General features: G+C 48.0%; 2 protein-coding genes across 3 annotated transcripts in view; both read left to right on the forward strand.

The window, feature by feature from the left end:
• The window catches only part of LOC310837274 (vomeronasal type-2 receptor 26-like), a 206,879-nt gene that overhangs the window by 155,212 nt on the left and 38,824 nt on the right, over positions 1-12,843 (forward strand). The window lies entirely within an intron of this gene.
• LOC310839523 (vomeronasal type-2 receptor 26-like) lies at positions 2,981-6,987 on the forward strand (the record flags this gene model as incomplete). Its single annotated transcript, XM_083728160.1, has 3 exons — positions 2,981-3,160; positions 4,493-4,619; positions 5,977-6,987. 3 exons carry the CDS (start codon positions 2,981-2,983, stop codon positions 6,879-6,881), a joined length of 1,212 nt encoding a protein of 403 aa, XP_083584286.1. The 3' UTR covers positions 6,882-6,987.

Consider the following 12,843-nt stretch of genomic DNA (forward strand, 5'->3'; position numbering starts at 1 on the left):
TTGTCAAGCTGCTCCTTCACTTCAACTGGACATTCATTGGTCTTCTGGCTCAAGACACCGACAACGGGGAGAGATTCGTGAAGACCTTGACGCCTCTGCTTACAAAGAGCGGCATTTGCGTTGCCTTCTCACAAGGCTTCATCCTAAAACTAGGCATTAACACATTGACCTTCAGTAGTTCTCAATTCATTGAGTGGGGACAAGTCAATGTATTTCTTTACTACGTAGAAAATATTTATTTAGCAGTGGGGCTGACAATTGTGAAAGAGTTGATCCCCGTTTTTAAAAAATCCACTGCAGGAAAAGTCTTGATCACAACAGCGATGTGGGACATCTCCTTGAACTTAATATTCAGTGGTTTAGATTACCAACACATCCCAGGTATTTTTTCTTTTTTTGTGGGGAAAAATAGTTGGGCGCAACAGAATGACTTTAGTCGCTATTTCTTTATCAAGAGGTTTTGGGAGGATAGCTTTCATTGTTCCTATGCAAAGCATGCATTGTCAATGAAAGGCCGGACACGATGCAGAGAGAGAGAAGCTCTGGAGATGCTTCCTCAAGACGATTTGGAAAGAATCCTCTCTTCAGACAGTCACAGGATTTACAACACTGTCCAAGCTGTGGCGCATTCCTTACATGCTGCATATTCCTCCAGATCTAAGTGGAGGTTGAAGGACAGTCTGGAAGTTCAAAGGTTACAGCCATGGCAGGTATTTCCTTTCCCATCACTGACATCTCTGCCAAATATGATGGTCTAGAATTATCATCTTGGAGAAGGTCTGAGAACTTGGGGAATGTAGTGGGTTTATCAAACTGCTTTTTGAAGTGCCCTGAATTGGATCCTCTTTGTGCCCCCCCATACACAAAAGTCCCTCAGAGGGCACTGCCCCTCTGGTTGTTGTTGTTGTTTAGTCGTTTAGTCGTGTCCAACTCTTCCTGGACCAGAGCTCATGCTGGTAGCTTCGAGAGCACTGTCCAACCATCTCGTCCTCTGTCGTCCCCTTCTCCTTGTGCCCTCCATCTTTCCCAACATCAGGGTCTTTTCCAGGGAGTCTTCTCTTCTCATGAGGTGGCCAAAGTCTTGGAGCCTCAGCTTCACGATCTCTCCTTCCAGTGAGCACTCAGGGCTGATTTCCTTCAGAATGGATGGGTTTGATCTTCTTGCAGTCCATGGGACTCTCAAGAGGCCCCTCTGGTAATGGACACTAATCCTTCCCCCTTGGCTGCAGTGTCCCATTTGGAGCACGACCCCTAACCCCCAATGTAAGAATTCCGTTTGGCAAGAGAGATGGTGTTGCAGGCTCCCTATCACCACATGGCAGCGGTTTTCAGCCAGTGAGCTGTGGCTCCCTTGGGTGCCTTGGAGGGTTGTCAGGGGAGCTGCGGGCAACACCAGCTTCCCTCCCTCCCTCCATTCCGCTTGCCTGTCACTGGCGCCGCTTCCCCAGGCCAAGACCTGCCTGTCCCCCAAGGGCAAATGGGTTGGCTTCCTGCACCGTGTGCCACTGCTTTCTTCACCTCCTTTTCCTTCCTCTCCCTCTTCCTTTTTCTTCCCCTCCCCTCTCCCCTTGCTCTCTTTCTCTCTCTCTTCCTTCCCTTCCTCCCTTCCCCCAGCAGGCAGTAGGAACCACAGTGGCAGCAGCCCAGATCCCAGGAGCCACAGCAGCCGTCAGCCCCCACGACCGTCCACATCTCCCCCCTGAAGAGTCACAATGTCTATTTACATTTTCTTCAAGCCCTACACCTGCCCTATTACACCATTGTCCCCCCTTTCCTGGGCCACCTTACAGACCCCAGCAACTCCCTTCCTCCCCATTATTAAGGAAGCAGAGCAGAAAACAAGCAGAGACCTCTGAGAGATGCTCCACTTTAGCAAGCAATTGCTCAGACGGTCTTGCACCTCCCACTTCCCCACATTCCCTCTGTGCCAGGCACCTCCCTCTGTCTATGGGGAGCCCCTAGGGACCCTTTCTGTTTCTTCCTGGCTCCCTTCTCTGTGATATGCATCAGACACCTTGTTTTGGGACAGGGGGGGTGGGCTGATGTACTCTGTGGTGAAGCTGCCATGTCTGATTCCTGTCTGTGCTCTGTGCTGGGGTGCCTGCTTGTTCCCCCCATTTCCTCATCCTCCAAGCTCCTAGTCTCTAGGTAAAGGTAAAGGACCCCTGACAGTTAAGCCCAGTCGTGAATGACTCTGGGGTTGCGGCGCTCATCTTGCTTTACTGGCCAAGGGAGCTGACATTTATCCACAGACAGTTTTTCCGGGTCATGTGGCCAGCATGACTAAGCCACTTCTGGCAAACCAGAGCAGCGCATGGAAACGCCTTTTACCTTTCTGCCGGAGCGGTACCTATTTATCTACTTGCACTTTGACGTGCTTTCGAACTGTGTCCCTAAGCAAATATACCCGGCATAAATTTCCATGTAAAAAGGTGAAGGTAAAAGACATCTGGATAGTTAAGTCTAGTCAAAGGTGACTATATGGTTGTGGTGCTCCTTTCGCTTTCGGGCCGAGGGAGCAGGCGTTTGTCCACAGACAGCTTTCCAGGTCATGTGGCCAGCAGGACTAAACCGCTTCTGGTGCAACAGGACACCAGATGGAAACCAGAGCACATGGAAACACTGTTTATTTTCCCATCGCAGTGGTACCTATTTATCTACTTGCACCAGCGTGCTTTTGAACTGCTAGGTTGGCAGGAGCTGGGACAGAGCAGTGGGGATTTGAACCGCCCCACCTTAGAATCGGTAAGCCTAAGAGGCTCAGTGGTTTAGAACACAATGCCACCCGCGTCTCTCTAAATTTCAGTGTAGCCCACACTCAGAGCTACTTGAGTCTGCACCAGATCCAAGTCAGAGGAGTGTCAGGGATTGAAAGGTCAGAGTTGGATAGCCATTGTTTCCCATATTCCAAACACTGCCCTTTTCTCTGCCATTCTAGCTCCACCCTTTCCTGGGAAATGCCCAGTTTTACAATTCTTCCATGGACGGAGTGTATTTAGATGAGAACGGGGAAGTGGGAGCTGACTGGGACATCGTGAACTGGGTACTGTTTCCCAATCGGACCTACCTTAGAATGAGATTTGGGAGCATCAAGAGACAGGGATCCTCAGACCTAAAGTGCACAGTTGATGCAGATGTGTTGCCCAAAAGGCTCAACAAGGTGGGAGATACCGTCTATTGCATTTTATCTAGTCTCTAATTGTGGTCTCCTGCTGCCTGTGGGGGTGCCTTCAAATGCCTGTCAACATCAGCTTTGAACATTTTGACAACCTAGCATGGAATCTCTGTCAAGCTGTGTATAAGTAGGATTCAACTTCTGGAGTGCAATTTCCAGGCGGTTGCTATTGTAGTAGCCGATGTTTTTCCCAGCCATTACCATATTTAAATTGTCACGAACCCACATGCATTCATACTCACACTTAAGAAAGGTTTAGCCTGTCAGCATCAACAGTTTGACAATCTAGCACACAATAAAGAGAGGATTAGGGTCTTTTGCTGGAGCCCAGACATGGGCTTGTTATGAATACATGTCCACTTTTATCATAAAGCCCACAAGAAGTTCTCGCACCAAAGGAATAAACAAAGTTGGGTTTATTATATGGAACAAAAGTGACAGATATTCAGTTCTGTTCCACATATGTGGATATTTTTGAATGATTCAGGCAGCAAAATTACACTTTAAGCAGGCAGCAACTCACGAAAAAGATAAACACCTCGATCTAAACAGCAACAGAAATACCTAACGGTTTTTTAAAAGCCTGTAGGAAAGTGAGCTTGCCAATTTCCTCACAGAAACCCACAAGGAACAATGGAACTGGAAGAGTATAACTGTCCTCAAGCACCTGTATTTTGGTCCTTGAGAATGCTGGATAAGTTCTGTTGGAGATTGTAGTGCCAACTGACTACTAACAGAGCCAATTGCCTACTGGGAAATTTGGGATTTTTAATAGGAGTCTTCTTCATAGAGAAGGGAAAGGGCTTTGAAGTGAAGAAGTCCTGCATATTTCTCACCTTGCCCATCCTAGTGAGAAAATAACTAAAACTGGGCATCCTGTTTGCGTTCCATCCTGGTGTGCATGAAAGATTGTGATAGTGAGTCATTTCGCACATTTCTGCATCGATCCCACTTGGCTGCCCGGACACTGTACAGCCTGGCTGTTTCACTTCACACCAGCTGCAGCTTCCAGATTTTCTTCATGAGTAGCCCCACAATAGTAGAACCTGAAGGTTAGCAGAGCATGGATAACTAAGAGCAGCCTAATCCTAACCAGGAACATCCTTGGGTAGCCAATGGGCCAAAGCTAGAAATGCACATTCAGTACCACTTGGGCCACCTGGACCTCAAACAACTACGCAATTGTTGTTGTCTTTTCAGCCTTATGCTCAGTTGCAAGGTCCACGTGAGAATCCTGGGCCTTCCCAAGCCTCTGTCTCATTTCCATAGGAAAAAAAATAGAGGACTAACACAATTTCTTTGCTGCTTGCTGTGTAGACCTTGCCTCCTTCCAAGTGTGTGGAAAGTTGCAGCCCTGGATTAGTCAAACGTGTTCAGGAAGGAATGCCACTCTGCTGCTATGATTGCGTTCCCTGTGCAGAAGGGACCATCTCCAGTCAGGAAGGTGGGTAATGCCAGCAGAAAGGGCTGCCCTTGAGGATGAGGAAATCGCTTCATTCCAATATGCAGGGGGAAATTTAGAACTGATGATAACTCCAATACAGATTGGAGAAGTGGGCCCACATTAACCAAATAAATTTCAATGGAGGGAATATAAAGTTCTGCACTTTGGCATGAATAACCAGCTGTAAGATGGGGAACACCTGGCTTGCCATTAGTACACATGAAAAGGATCTAGGGGTTTTAGTAGATCACTAGCTTAACAGGAATCAACAGTGTGATGCACAAGCAAAAACAGCTCATGTTTTTCTAGGCTGCATCAACAGAAGTCTAGTGTCCCCTCCCCCCCATCATCTCTTTGACCGAATGAAACCGTCTCTCAATCCAAACCTTTTAAATCCTGGTAGCTGAGTTTATTTTTGTAGCTTCTTATCTCATCATCTCTAGCACATGCCTGTAGTTTACTCCAATTAAAAAAGCCAATTAGCAGGATAACCTGTGCTTCCAGGGACAGGATTGGGGGGGTCACGGCAGCCAGGTTGCTACATAAACCCCAAGCCTTTGCCTATCTTCGCATTCCATGGAGAAGTGAGTGCCAGACTGCCAGGCAAACTGTGGGGGAGAGCCAGGTTCCTCTTCCAACCGAAGAGGAATGCAGAAAATGCAGTTCAGCCATCAGTCTCTGATTATCTCCATCTGTCTTTCTCCGCGGTGTTGGGAGAGACATCTATCCCCTGGCGCACAAGAAACGGGAAGCCTGTTATAGCCATCTTCAAATATCTAAAGGGCTGTCACATTGTTTTCTCCTGTTCCAGTGGGTAGGACCCGAACCAATGTCTTCAAGTTACAAGAAAGGAGATTCTGACTAAACATCAGGAAAAACTCCCTCTAAAATGATGGACTCTCCTTCCTTGGTGGTTATTAAGCAGATGTTGGATGGCCTCTGCCCTGGATGCTTTAGTTAAGATTCCTGCATTGCAAGGGGGTGGATTAGATGACCCTTAGGCCATGCTCCCCCCATTGTTTTCCCCACCAATGGATGGCTTACAAGTTGCCTCAAGTAGTCCATTATCATTGACATTATTAATATTGATTTCTGATTTCCTGAGTCATATACAATTATTTTTATTGGATATATTTATATGTTCTTCTAGTGGGAATTGCTTTGGTATCACTGTCTGGAAATGCAGTCAAAACAAAAAATTCCTTCCAGTAGCACCTTAAAGACCAACTAAGTTAGTTCTAGGTATGAGCTTTCGTGTGCATGCACACTTCTTCAGAACAAGGAAATGCAACTGGAAACTGTAACTGGAAATGCAGTACAGAGGATGTATGGTTGATGTTATGCTTGTTCTTTCCAGATGCTGAACATTGTACCAGGTGTCCAGAAGATCAACACCCGAACAAGGCCAGAGATCAATGTCTCCCCAAGACTATCACCTTCCTGACTTATGAAGAATATTTGGGGGTTCTCCTGGCTTCCTTGACCATCTTTTTATCCCTAACTGCAGGCTTTGTGTTAGGAATCCTCATTAAGTACAAGGAAACTCCCATAGTCAAAGCCAATAACAGGGACCTCTCTTATCTCCTCCTTGTTTCCCTCTTGCTTTCCTTTCTGTCCTCCTTCCTTTTTATTGGCCAGCCAAGGAAAGCCACCTGCCTTTTCCGACAAATGGCCTTCAGCATCATCTTTTCAGTTGCTGTCTCTTCTGTGTTGGCAAAAACCATCACTGTGGTGCTGGCCTTCCTGGCCACAAAACCAGGAAACACAATGAGGAGATGGCTGGGGAAGAGTCTGGCCAACTCCATTGTCATTTCCTGTTCCAGTGTCCAAGTTGCCATCTGCACCATCTGGCTGGGAATCTCTCCACCCTTCCCAGAGTCTGACATGAGCTCCCAGGCTGGAGAGATCATCCTACAGTGCAATGAAGGGTCTATTGCCATGTTTTACGCTGCCCTGGGTTACATGGGCTTCCTGGCTGCCGTCTGCTTCACGGTTGCTTTCCTGGCCAGGAAGCTGCCTGGGGCCTTCAATGAAGCCAAGCTGATCACCTTCAGCATGCTGGTCTTCTGCAGCGTTTGGGTCTCCTTTGTGCCCTCCTATCTGAGCACAAAGGGGAAATACATGGTGGCTGTGCAGGTCTTCTCTATCTTGGCCTCCAGTGCTGGGCTTCTGGGCTGCATTTTCTTTCCCAAGTGCTACATAATTGTACTCAGGCCTGATCTGAATACAAAGGAGCATCTGACAACAAAAGCTGGTTCTTAAATTACTGATTTTTGACAACTGTTGTCCAGTACAGCAATGATGAAAAAGACATTCCTGCTTTGCAAATGTAGCTTCTTAGATTTAAAGGCATGGCTCCTTTTCTGATCGTTACTTTTCAAACCTTTGTGGGTCAACAGTACCTCCTATGGTGCTTAGGAAGACTCAGGATGGTATTCAACTAAACTTTACTCAGAATAAAGGTAAAGGTAAAGGTACCCCTGCCCATATGGGCCAGTCGTGTCCGACTCTGGGGTTGCACGCCCATCTCGCTTAAGAGGCCGGGGGCCAGCGCTGTTCGAAGACACTTCCGGGTCACATGGCCAGTGTGACAAGCTACATCTGGTGAGCCAGCACAGCACACGGAAACGCCGTTTACCTTCCCGCTGGTAAGCGGTCCCTATTTATCTACTTGCACCCGGGGGTGCTTTTGAACTGCTAGGCTCACTCAGAAACACCCGAAGAAGTATATTAAAAACTCAATGGCTGGCCCTCAGGTGCTGTTACAATCTCATGATTAATCCGAGCCCTGAGAATTGGACAAGAAAAGTGGTCCATAGCACAGGGTATATTTTATGCAAGAAACTTTTCAAGCACAGTGTAATAAATTACCTCACTTTAGCCTTGATTCTGATGTTTGGCTGATTTGTCTTTGGCTAAATCCCTGGTGATTTGGCAAGAATAAGAATAATTATAAGGGGGAGATGCATCTCCTGAGTCCCTGTGTGGCTCAAGGCACAGGTGCAGACCTGGAGGAAAACATGAGAACAAGAACGCACAGAAATGGCTCCCTGTTGTTTACATGGGTCAGCTTGTGGAGGGTCAAAGGTCAGCTTGACCTTTAAATGACATACTCTTTTAATGTTCCATAAATGGCAGCAAAGTAGTGTGAACCTTATTTTCCATATCAGAATCATAGTGTTTTATTCTCCCCAGAACTCAAGTGGTATTTTTAATAATTGTCCAAACCTCTGAATAAATAGCAGCACAGTGTCATTCATTGCACTGTGCTGGGGCCCTGGGGAGAGAAATCTGGTGCACAGAAGATCCTGCGTCAGAGCAATGCTGACTCAAGATTTAGCCAGTAGTTCACTTCAAACTAAATAACTTTAACAACAAGAAAATACATGTCTTCCAAAATATCAGCAAAAGAGCACTTGCAACTAACAGCCCAGTTGCAACACCAACACCCACGTTCTGAACATTCACCCTCCCTTCCCTACAAGCTCAGTTACTCAAGCTCAATTTGGTTGGAGGGCAACCAAAATGGTCAAAGGCCTGGAAACGATGCCTTATGAGGAACGGCTAAAGGAGCTGGGCATGTTTAGCCTGGAGAAGAGGTTAAGGGGTGACATGATAGCCATGTTCAAATATATAAAAGGATGTCACATAGAGGAGGGAGAAAGGTTGTTTTCTGCTGCTCCAGAGAAGCGGACACGGAGCAATGGTTCCAAACTAATAATAATAATAATAATAATAATAATTTATTATTTATACCCCGCCCATCTGGCTGAGTTTTCCCCAGCCACTCTGGGCGGCTCCCAATCAGTGTTAAAAACCGTACAGCATTACATATTAAAAACTTCCCTGAACAGGGCTGCCTTAAGATGTCTTCTGAACGTCAGGTAATTCTTTATCTCTTTGACATCTGATGGGAGGGCGTTCCACAGGGCGGGCGCCGCTACCGAAAAGGCCCTCTGTCTGGTTCCCTGTAGCCTCACTTCTCGCAATGAGGGAACCGCCAGAAGGCCCTCGGCGCTGGATCTCAGAGTCCGGGCTGAACGATGGGGGTGGAGACGCTCCTTCAGGTATACAGGACCGAGGCCGTTTAGGGCTTTAAAGGTCAGCACCAACACTTTGAATCGTGCTCGGAAACGTACTGGGAGCCAATGCAGATCTCTCAGAACCGGTGTTATGTGGTCCCGGCGGCCACTCCCAGTCACCAGTCTCGCTGCCGCATTCTGGATTAATTGCAGTTTCCGGGTCACCTTCAAAGGTAGCCCCACGTAGAGCGCGTTGCAGTAGTCCAAGCGTGAGATAACTAGAGCATGCACCACTCTGGCGAGACAGTCCGCGGGGAGGTAGGGTCTTAGCCTGCGTACCAGGTGGAGCTGGTAGACAGCTGCCCTGGACACAGAGTTAATCTGCGCCTCCATGGACAGCTGTGAGTCCAAAATGACTCCCAGGCTGCGCACCTGGTCCTTCAGGGGCACAGTTACCCCATTCAGGACCAGGGAATCCTCCACACCTGCCCGCCTCCTGTCCCCCAAAAACAGTACTTCTGTCTTGTCAGGATTCAACCTCAATCTGTTAGCCGCCATCCAACCTCCAACCGCCTCCAGGCACTCACACAGGACCTTCACCGCCTTCACTGGTTCTGATTTAAAGGAGAGGTAGAGCTGGGTGTCATCTGCATACTGATGAACACCCAGTCCAAACCCCCTGATGATCTCTCCCAGCGGCTTCATATAGATATTAAAAAGCATGGGGGAGAGGACAGAACCCTGAGGCACCCCACAAGTGAGAGCCCAGGGGTCTGAACACTCACCCCCACCACCACTTTCTGGACACAGCCCAGGAGGAAGGAGCGGAACCACTGTATGACAGTGCCCCCAGCTCCCAGCCCCTTTAGACGGTCCAGAAGGATGTTATGGTCGATGGTGTCAAAGGCCGCTGAGAGATCCAGCAGAACTAGGAAACAGCTCTCACCTTTGTCCCTAGCCCGCCGGAGGTCATCAACCAGCGCGACCAAGGCAGAGAAAAACAACAAGAAAAAAGATTCCACCTAAACATTAGGAGGAACTTCCTGACAGTGAGAGCTGTTCGACAGTGAAATTTGCTGCCAAGGAGTGTGGTGGAGTCTCCTTCTTTGGAGGTCTTTAAGCAGAGGCTTGACGACCATATGTCAGGAGTACTGTGATGGCGTTTCCTGCTTGGCAGGGGGTTGGACTCGATGGCCCTTGTGGTCTCTTCCAACTCTATGATTCTATGATTCTATGATTCTATGATTCAATGGATCTGGTTCTGCTAACCATAGAATAGATGTAATTCAAATACATTCTGAATCACACTTGCTGCCTTTATATCAGGCACTTACACTGAGCACAGAGGGGTAAAATGTATGCTGGAATTTGTGTTTAAATCACCGAGGACGAGCCATCTTAGCTGCAGCCTGTTCTTTGTGTGCTGGGGGGGGGGGTTACCGTGCAGCGAGGTCTGAGTCCGGTCCTGGGTCGAGGGTCTGGAGGCTGTCCATCATGAGCGAAGCGGGGTCCAAGGCAAGGAGCTGGGCGTGGTCAGGAACTCCAGAAGAGCAGGTCAGGGTGCTAGCAGGAACGGGTTTCCAGCGATGTTGCTCCCGCAACCTGGGACTGGGCTGACTGGCCTTTATCTCCTCTGGGGCCTAGGGTGCTCCTGGCCCACAGGTGACTCGCCTCTCCTGGCCTTAAGGCGAGCACTCCTCCTTGGAGAAACCAGTTCCTTCCGCCTCTCTGCCCTGAGCGTCTGCAGCTCTGGAGAGGCTGGAGGGTTACTGGACCCAGAGGCAGCCTCACCTCCCCCTGACAGGGCTGGGAGAGGAGCACCTGCAGGCAATGGGTCCTCAGTCACCTCCAGAGCCAGAGTGGATTCATCTGGTGTCTGCTCCTGAGGATCCGGCACAGGTGCGGGCCCTTCAGATTCAAGCCCCTGACCCGGCTCAGCCGGCCCTGGAGGCAGGGACTCCTGTGCAGGCTGGGATTCCTCCGGTTCAGCCTCTGAATCAGATTCCCAGGCCATCACACTTTGGTAGAAATAATGCCAGAATCCCCCTAATTATGTATTTTTTTTGTAAACTGCTTTGAGCTGTATATAAATTTTGTGAAATAATCACTGTAGTCCCAAAGTCGTGAATTTAACCAGAAAACAAACACCATTGTTCTGTTTGGAGACAAGATGTGGCACACAAACACCATTTAGATGGCAATGCCCTTCAACTTGGGTGGGGTCCCTCAAATATTTTTATACACACAGTCGAGGCTTGCACACTAGGGAGGTCACAGTAATAATGCAGTAAAAACAATGCAGGAGACAGCAAGTATGTGTTATAACTGTTGGGAATCAAGCCTTTATCGGGAGAAGCTGGCAACTCCCGGCTTGATCTCCGGTGACCTTCCTGGCTACATTCCCCAGCAAACGCAGGCTAGGTCTCTATAGGCGACCCTTCCCAGCGTGTGAAGAGCACACCCACTCTTTCCTGCTCCCCCGGCAGGGATAAGAAATAGTCAGAAACGTCTATTTACATGGTTTTATTTCTGACTCTTCAGCATTACAGAAAACATGTCTGCTCTCTTCAAACATCGGCAAACAAGTGAGTAAGACTTCCTGTACAATCACAAGAGGAAGGTCTCATATTACACTCTGAGCAAATTCCGGTGAACTGACCTGTGAACTGATTGGAACGCTGTTTCCCACAGTCAGCTCCATCACATGATATCAACAAGCTAAATGTCTGCAGCTGCGATGAGCTCATATGCTGACATCAACATCATCCTGATCTTTTCCATGTTCACTTTGAACTCGAGCCTCTGGAGGCAACTCAGTGTTGTTTCAATGTCTCTCTTCCATTTGTTTCTCACCAGTGTTCATACAAGAATGTCGTCTAAATAAGGATGGACCCATATTCCTTGGGTGTTCACTTTGTGAACACTCTCAGTGCTGAAATGCGGCCAAAAGGCAACACTTGGTACTGCAGTTGGAGGTATCCATAGCAGAACCTGAGGTCCTGCTATGTCTAGTCAGTGGAGAGGAGCCATTCAAGCATAAGGGCTGTTGTTCAGTAGCCTTTGGGGAGACCTTTTGTTCATTTCTTGAGTGGGTCACTCATTGCAGGCGACTCCATAACTGTACATTATTTACAGATAGGTAGCCGTGTTGGTCTGCCATAGTCAAAACAAAAAATTCCTTCCAGTAGCACCTTAAAGACCAACTAAGTTAGTTCTAGGTATGAGCTTTCGTGTGCATGCACACTTCTTCAGATACCTAGCTATCTAGCTTAACATAGCTCAGGATTTTCTCCCTCTTTGATGCCTCTTTTTGACTCTGCTGACGATAATGAGAATTTATTTTGCTGCTGAACCTCTTTTGTGTCCCTCCATGCCCCACCCTTCATACCTGTGGGATTTTGTACATGCCTGACGTGGTTGAAATCACTTTGGAGATGATGGAATTGGCTCCTTCAAGAACAGCCAAGATATTATTCCATTTTCCACAGCGATAGTTTGGAATATTGCTTTCCCCACCTGCAAGCAAGTCTAGCATGACTTCTTCAGATACACTGAAACAGAAGTCACCAGACCCTTCTATATAGTGAGAAGGTGGGGAGGGGTATTACTCAGAAGGGTGGTGGGAATGGGTGATTGGCAGATAGCTGTGATGAGCCTGTTGACGACTCTTAACGACTGCAATAGGTCTTACAGGAAAAAGCAAGGGGTGAGAAGGTGAAAAATGGCTTTGTCATGTATAATGAGATCAGAATCCAATGTCTTTGTTCAGACCAGGTCTCTCCATGGTTTTAAGTTTGGTAATGAGTTGCAATTCAGCAGCTTCTTTTTCCAGTCTATTTCTGAAATTCCTTTGTAATAGAACGGCTACTTTGAGATCTTGTATAGAATGTCCTGGGAGATTGAAGTGTTCTCCTACTGGTTTCTCTGTCTTGTGATTCCTGATGTCAGATTTATGTCCGTTTATCCTTTGGCGTATTGGGGACGCAGGTGGCGCTGTGGGTTAAAGCCTCAGCGCCTAGGACTTGCCGATCGAAAGGTCGGCGGTTCGAATCCCTGCGGCGGGGTGCGCTCCCGCTGCTCGGTCCCGGCGCCTGCCAACCTAGCAGTTCGAAAGCACCTCCGGGTGCAAGTAGATAAATAGGGACCGCTTACTGGTGGGAAGGTAAACGGCGTTTCCGTGTGCTGCGCTGGCTTGCCAGATG

This window comes from Podarcis gaigeae (genome assembly GCF_964106915.1).
Source record: "Podarcis gaigeae genome assembly, chromosome: 2".
NCBI classification, from domain to species: Eukaryota; Metazoa; Chordata; class Lepidosauria; order Squamata; family Lacertidae; genus Podarcis; species Podarcis gaigeae.